The 7,534-nt window shown below is 41.1% G+C and overlaps 1 protein-coding gene across 1 annotated transcript; it reads right to left on the bottom strand.

Annotated features, from left to right (window-relative positions):
- Positions 1-3,538: 3,538 nt before the first annotated feature.
- On the bottom strand, positions 3,539-5,127 carry LOC138852208 (carbohydrate sulfotransferase 11-like). The gene is made up of 2 exons (XM_070081919.1): positions 5,113-5,127; positions 3,539-4,464 (listed from the first exon to the last, which is right to left on the bottom strand). Exons 1-2 carry the CDS (start codon positions 5,125-5,127, stop codon positions 3,937-3,939), a joined length of 543 nt encoding a protein of 180 aa, XP_069938020.1. The 3' UTR covers positions 3,539-3,936.
- Positions 5,128-7,534: the final 2,407 nt, after the last annotated feature.

Genomic DNA, 7,534 nt, shown 5'->3' with positions numbered 1-7,534 from the left:
GCTCCTTCTCCATAAAATGCTGACTGCACGCGATGGGGGCTTCTTGCAATTCTTGATGAACATGGAGTTTCATGAGTCTGGGTCTGGGGCAGAGGGCATGTCATTAATTGCCTATTCAGAGTCTTGTGGAGTTAGAATAATATCCGAGATTTTTGAGATGATCAAATTTTGGGTTTTGTTCATTAAGAATTCATTTGGATTGTCGACCCTTAGTCTGGGCAGTGGCTCACAGACTTTAGTATTTCACTCATTTCCTGGCTGTCATCTGTGTATGTCCCATCTTGCCTAAGCAGGGGCCCAATACTGGATGTTGTTTTTTCCTTAGATTTGACCTAAGAGAAGTATTTTTTTTTTCAATTTCCTTTATGGGCTTTAGTTCTTACTGCAATTCTTGTCTCTTGTAAATATCCATCAGCTTAAGTTCGATATTTGCAATTTCATTAACTAGTGCCTCCCTTCGTATTTCAGATATATTGGCCCCTCTCAGCAGCTCTGTTACTCTTCGCCTTCGTCTGTATAGGGAGCATCTCTCTTTCTAGTTTACATCTCCTTTTTCTTAATGGAATGTGCCTTGAGCATACCTCAAGAACCAGAGAGTTTATTTTTTCTAGGCATGGGTTCGAATCAATGTTGTTCAGGATATCTTCCCAGCTTGTTTCATTAGAACATGTTTGACTTGTTCCCATTGTATATTTTTGTTATTGAAATTGAATTTTGTGAAGACACCCTCATGACTGATCACATTTTGCTGGTCAGGAGCCCTGTGCATGCATGTCTGTACCTCTGTTATGATGTGATCTGAGTGTGTTGTCTTTGATACGGTTACATTACATATCAGATCATCGTTGTTTATGTAGATGAGGTGCAGAGGTTTAATAGTTCGTATGTGTGTGAATTTTCATCTGAGCGGCCTTCTGGGGTATGACTGACTCTTGTCAATTTATTGCTTAGTCTTATAATAATAATAATAATAATAATAATAATAATAATAATAATAATAATAATAATAATAATACGCGGTTTTTACAAAATAGAAGTGATACAAGGAGGGAAGAGTATATGGAGAGAAAAAGAGAGGGTCAGAAAGTGGTGAAGCAATGTAAAAAGAGAGCAAATGAGAGAGTGGGTGAGATGTTATCAACAAATTTTGTTGAAAATAAGAAAAAGTTTTGGAGTGAGATTAACAAGTTGAGGAAGCCTAGGGAACAAATGGATTTGACAGTTAAAAATGGGAGAGGAGAGTTATTAAATGAAGAGTTAGAGGTATTGGGAACATGGAGGGAATATTTTGAGGAATTGTTAAATGTTGATGAAGAAAGGGAAGCTGTGATTTCGTGTATAGGGCAAGGAGGAATAACATCTTGTAGGAGTGAGGAAGGGTGTGAAGGAAAAGTTAAACAGATAGGAGTAGCAAGCGAGTATGTGGTGATGATAGTTTGATTGCCAGTCTGCTTGTTAAGGTAGGGTCAGTGTGTAGCTCCTGCTATCCCTCCCCCTTTTTCCACCCGGAAAGGTGACGTGTGGGGCTCCGACCAAATGATAATCACTTGACTCACAACTCCCAACACAACTGTAAGTAAAAGCCTCTGCTCCTGTTTTTAATGGATATATTGGTTAAAAGCTTCACTTTTAACCATGTGCTTTTAGATAATCACCATGTTTTTTAAATACTTTACTTATCATGGAGAGTGATTTCTTAGGCAGTGGGTAACCTTTGTCTGTTTCTAGCTTGGACTGTCAGCTCGGGTCATCTGGCAACCAAAGAAACAGTGTTGAAGGAAACGAACTTTACCTAAGTTCTGGAACGTCACCATTTTATCAGCATACCTAAGTGTAGTCAACCCCAGGCAACTACCTCATATCTTTGCAGTGGTGAAAGACCTGCGTTCTTATCATCTTGACGGACTATTCTCTGTTGAGTATACCTGGTAAAGTGTATGGTAGAGTTGTTATTGAAAGAATTAAGAATAAGATAGAGAGTAGGATAGCAGATGAACAAGGAGGCTTTAGGAAAGGTAGAGGGTGTGTAGACCAAGTGTTTACAGTGAAACATATAGGTGAACAGTATTTAGATAAGGGTAAAGAGGTTTTTGTGGCATTTATGGATTTGGAAAAGGCGTATGACAGGGTGGATAGGGGGGCAATGTGGCAGATGTTGCAGGTGTATGGTATAGGAGGTAGGTTACTGAAAGCAGTGAAGAGTTTTTACGAGGATAGTGAGGCTCAGGTTAGAGTATGTAGGAGAGAGGGAGATTATTTCCCAGTAAAAGTAGGCCTTAGACAAGGATGTGTGATGTCACCGTGGTTGTTCAATATATTTATAGATGGGGTTGTAAGAGAAGTGAATGCGAGGGTCTTGGCAAGAGGTGTGGAGTTAAAAGATAAAGAATCAAACACAAAGTGGGAGTTGTCACAGTTGCTCTTTGCTGATGACACTGTGCTTTTGGGAGATTCTGAAGAGAAGTTGCAGAGGTTGGTGGATGAATTTGGTAGGGTATGTAAAAGAAGAAAATTAAAAGTGAATATAGGAAAGAGTAAGGTTATGAGGATAACAAAAAGATTAGGTGATGAAAGATTGGATATCAGATTGGAGGGAGAGAGTATGGAGGAGGTGAATGTATTCAGATATTTAGGAGTGGACGTGTCAGCAGATGGGTCTATGAAGGATGAGGTGAATCATAGAATTGATGAGGGGAAAAGGGTGAGTGGTGCACTTAGGAGTCTGTGGAGACAAAGAACTTTGTCCTTGGAAGCAAAGAGGGGAATGTATGAGAGTATAGTTGTACCAACACTCTTGTATGGGTGTGAAGCATGGGTGATGAATGTTGCAACGAGGAGAAGGCTGGAGGCAGTGGAGATGTCATGTCTGAGGGCAATGTGTGGTGTGAATATAATGCAGAGAATTCGTAGTTTGGAAATTAGGAGAAGGTGTGGGATTACCAAAACTATTATCCAGAGGGCTGAGGAGGGGTTGTTGAGGTGGTTCGGACATGTAGAGAGAATGGAACAAAACAGAATGACTTCGAGAGTGTATAAATCTGTAGTGGAGGGAAGGAGGGGTAGGGGTCGGCCTAGGAAAGGTTGGAGGGAGGGGGTAAAGGAGGTTTTGTGTGCGAGGGGCTTGGACTTCCAGCAAGCGTGCGTGAGCGTATTTGATAGGAGTGAATGGAGACAAATGGTTTTTAATACTTGACGTGCTGTTGGAGTGTGAGCAAAGTAACATTTATGAAGGGATTCAGGGAAACCGGCAGGCCGGACTTGAGTCCTGGAGATGGGAAGTACAGTGTCTACACTCTGAAGGAGGGGTGTTAATGTTGCAGTTTTATAACTGTAGTGTAAAGCACCCTCTGGCAAGACAGTGATGGAGTGAATGATGATGAAAGTTTTTCTTTTTCGGGCCACTCTGCCTTGGTGGGAATCGACCGATGTGTTAAGCGGTTTGTTGTTGCGAGCAAAATAAAGTTAGAGGACGGTAAAAAATCAGGCAAACTCTTAAAGGTAACTCTTCAGGAATACTTAATTAAAACAGTCAGATAAGGTAAAATTTAATTAAATTATAAGTAGAAGTAATTACAGATTAGAATAACTGGGTTAAATATCTATGTTTAGGAGTTTTTTTTTTATCACAGCATTATAACTGTGCAGATTATTTTATGGGTTACTTAGAGTGTGAAAATATCTTCATTAATTCTGCTCTCCTGATAAGGGATGGCACTCCTTAATTTAAGGTTATGTATATGTAAATCCAAACATAAAAGTGTAATGAACGCTGAACATTACCATCAATGAAGTACATGAACAATAAACTACAATAAAAGACGAGCACTGAATATTTCATCTTTAAACAGAAGAGCCTCAATATGGGATTGAAATAAACAGTCTTCTTTGTATCTGCGTTTTAGCTTCTTCATTTGGGTTTTTGAAATGCATATTTATTTATATTTCTTCTTCATAGTTAAACATCTGGAAGTCTTTTCTGTATATAGTGCGGAGGCTCTCGCGCTGTTTTTGAGAGAGGCTTGCCATGTAGGCTTCCAGAAGTGCTGAAGTGTTGCTTGGGACAAAAGTGGGAAAGTGCAGATCCTCTGGAGCTCCAATTAGTCTCAAGAAGTATTCAGAGTCCTTGACTAGTGTCTCATACTTGCCAATGACGTCATAATGTATGTCACACGGGAAACATAATTGGGTATATGGTCTCCAGTGTTCATCAAAGCCATCTTTAGGACGATCACTTACATAACTGACGAACTCTGAGAACGTAAGGCCGTTGCCGGGCTTAGAAATGTTTGTATCACCGCCATCTTGGCGATAAGTTTTAGCAATATCATAGGCATAGTTTTTAATATAAAATTCCTCTCCTGTCCCTTCCAACTTGTCTCTATATGCGGAGAGGAGACGTTGGTATGGGTGTCTGACGATTAGAAATTTGATGTAGGTGTTAAGCTTCCGTTTAAGGGCTCTAGTCTGGAAACAAAGAAAGCTTTATTTAAGTAATTTAAATTATAAAAGAGTAATTGCATAAAATGTAAAATAATAGTCAATTTATATATTTTCATGCAAAGTATAAGGATATAAGAAGAGGTTTTCGTAGTGTAATGGCTATTAAATGCGCTTAACACAAACAGGATTCGTATTTCAAAGTAATAAATGTGGGCGTTCATGAATAGTCGAGAGGTGTAAGTTTATTCAGGTACAGGTACACGTAAATACAGTTACATACAATATCATACATAGCAGTATATGTACAGGTAAGACACATATGCAACAGTTAGGTATCTTTATTTCGAAACGTTTCGCCTACACAGTAGGCTTCTTCAGTCGAGTACAGAAAAGTTGATAGAAGCAGAAGATATTTGAAGACGATGTAATCAGTCCATCACCCTTGAAGTTTTGAGGTGGTCAGTCCCTCAGTCTGGAGAAGAGTATTGTTCCATAGACTGACCACCTCAAAACTTCAAGGGTGATGGACTGATTACATCGTCTTCACATCTCCACACTTCCAACCTACTTTCTGTTCTCGATTGAAGAAGGCTACTGTGTAGGCGAAACGTTTCGGATTAAAGATGCCTGACTGTTGCCTATGTGTCTTACCAACCTGTCGGTATTATATACCATTTTGACACTCATAATCTAGTCATTGTCATTATCACATAAATAGTTCAACTTACCCAAATGTACTATTCTTAACTATTGTTATGTAACCATATTTATTTATTATGGCCTGGTCTGGGACACTTGAAATCAACCCAAGGTAAATATAATATAAATAAAGTGGAATGAACACGTGTCAGTGCTCAGTAATAACCCACATGGACACAACATCAGGAGATTAATTGATCTGTAAATTTTAGTTTCTGGGATCATCTGCTTAAGAGGATCCCAGGAGGAGGTCGAAATGTACAGATCAATTAATCTCTTGAGTTTCTGTGTGCCTTTAGCATTACCGTTTCTCCACTAACGGGATTCTTATTTGTTAATTACTGGCGGACTGACCTAAATGAATGGGCATAACCATCTGCTCTAGGTGCCAGTGTTTCTCTTCGGATCCAAATGAGAGGGCCGATTTTTCTGAGAAAAAAAAAACACTGACCTTACAATGTGAGGAATTTTGTATCTTATTAAAACTTTATTGAAATATATATATATATATATATATATATATATATATATATATATATATATATATATATATATATATATATATATATATATATATACCTGCTTAAGACAGTAAGCATTATACTTTATAATATTACCTATAATAGTAGCCTTAAAAGTAACATGCAAAGGTTATTACACTGAAAGGATTAATCACACTGCAGCCTAAGCAAAGAGAAGACGGCGGTTCCTTTCCGCAAACTTGTTGATCACACGATCAACAGGAACATGTACATCGTTATGGACGGCGAGTAGTGCGAGGCCGTTGAGGCGATCCTGACCTATGGTGCTCCTCAAGTATGTCTTCAGGCGTTTCAGGGCTGAGAACGATCGTTCGGCTTCTGCATTTGAGACTGGCAGGGTCAGTAGGATGGTAAGGAGCTTCGCGATGTTCGGAAACATACGGGCCTCGGCGTATTCCTTTGCTTTCTTGACAGATTCGAAGGCCGGAGCGGAACATGTCCACCGCTGTGTTTCCGTCTGCACGAGCAAAAGTGACTCAACGTCACTTTCGTAGAGTTTAGTGGCTTTAAGAACAGCATCCACGTTTGCTTTTGAGCCCCTGAGCAGCTCCTTCAATCGGAGAGCAACGGGCACAGTGTCATCATCAAATCTGCTCTTCAACTCAGCGATCACATGGTCAACGAACGGAATATACACCGAGCGCCGATAGTACTCCTCAGCAGATGCCGCTGGGACATTCGCGCGTTGTGTCTGTCGTGCACAGACTCTGGGAATAGGGACGTCATCGTGAGCTGAGCCCACTTCAACTAGAAGATCTTTGGCTTTCACGAACACAGCGTGGAAGTACTCCTCGGCATCCGCTCTAAATTTGGAGAATAGAGTCCCGATTTCACGAATCAGTGCGTACGCACATACCAGGTCACCTTCCTTTTTCTGTAGGGTTCTGCTTGGCTGAAGCGTGTGTGCCAAAACGGACTCGGCCACAACCAACCCAACGAGAAAGCAGGGGTCCCGAATCGCAGTAGTAGGAGTCCGGCGTTGGCATCCAACTTCATCTCATCCTCCAGAAAAATAGCGATGAGAGGCAGAAACTCGATGAACACGAGGACAGCATCGTGCCACTCGACCCATCTGGTGGGGCACAGGGGCACCAGCTTTTCCCGCTTGGCTGAGGATAGCTTCACGAGTTTGGTAAACCGAAGCGTCCGCATGTTGCTGGAATGGATGAAGTTGTACACCTCGTTCAGTGTCTGGAGGGCGAGTTTGACTTCTTTGACATCACAGCCCTTAGTCAGCACCAGGTTCAGTCGGTGACTGAAACAGTGGATCGGTTTCACCAGGGGGTATTGCTGCATGATGATGGCGGCACAACCTCTGAATTAATAATCATATTATTAGTTATTTTTATTAGGCTAAGTTTCAACATATTTACCCATATCTATGAGATATGGGTAAATATGTTGAAACTTAGCCTAATAAAAATAACAATTATTATTATTATTATTATTATTATTATTATTATTATTATTATTATACTCTTTCACGGTAGGCTACCGTAGGCATAGCTCCAAGGCTCCAACCCACTCCACTCTGGCACTGTCCCACAAGGCCCCAAAACAGGCATAAACACAATAGCCTAATGTATTAATCTTGCCCTGGCCCCTTTACCTGGTGCAGTAAGGTCACTGAATGGTTCATGAACCCTTACCCTCTCGTCCTGGTTCGTGCCCGGCTCGCAGTGAGTCAGTATGTGTGTTGGAGCCTTGAAATACCGGGGGACGGTGACTCACCGTCACGGGGTCACGCCGCATCAGCCGTCTGATGTTACCACGTGCTCTCAACATGCAACACTGCTTGACGCTCGCTGAGGCTGAGCCTCGCTCTCTCAGAGCCTGCCTGCCTCTCTGGGTGT

This window comes from Cherax quadricarinatus, unplaced genomic scaffold (assembly GCF_038502225.1).
Source record: "Cherax quadricarinatus isolate ZL_2023a unplaced genomic scaffold, ASM3850222v1 Contig5058, whole genome shotgun sequence".
Classification (NCBI taxonomy): Eukaryota; Metazoa; Arthropoda; class Malacostraca; order Decapoda; family Parastacidae; genus Cherax; species Cherax quadricarinatus.
The sequence above is the reverse complement of the archived record's forward strand: the minus strand, read 5'-3'. Positions and strand labels throughout refer to the sequence as shown.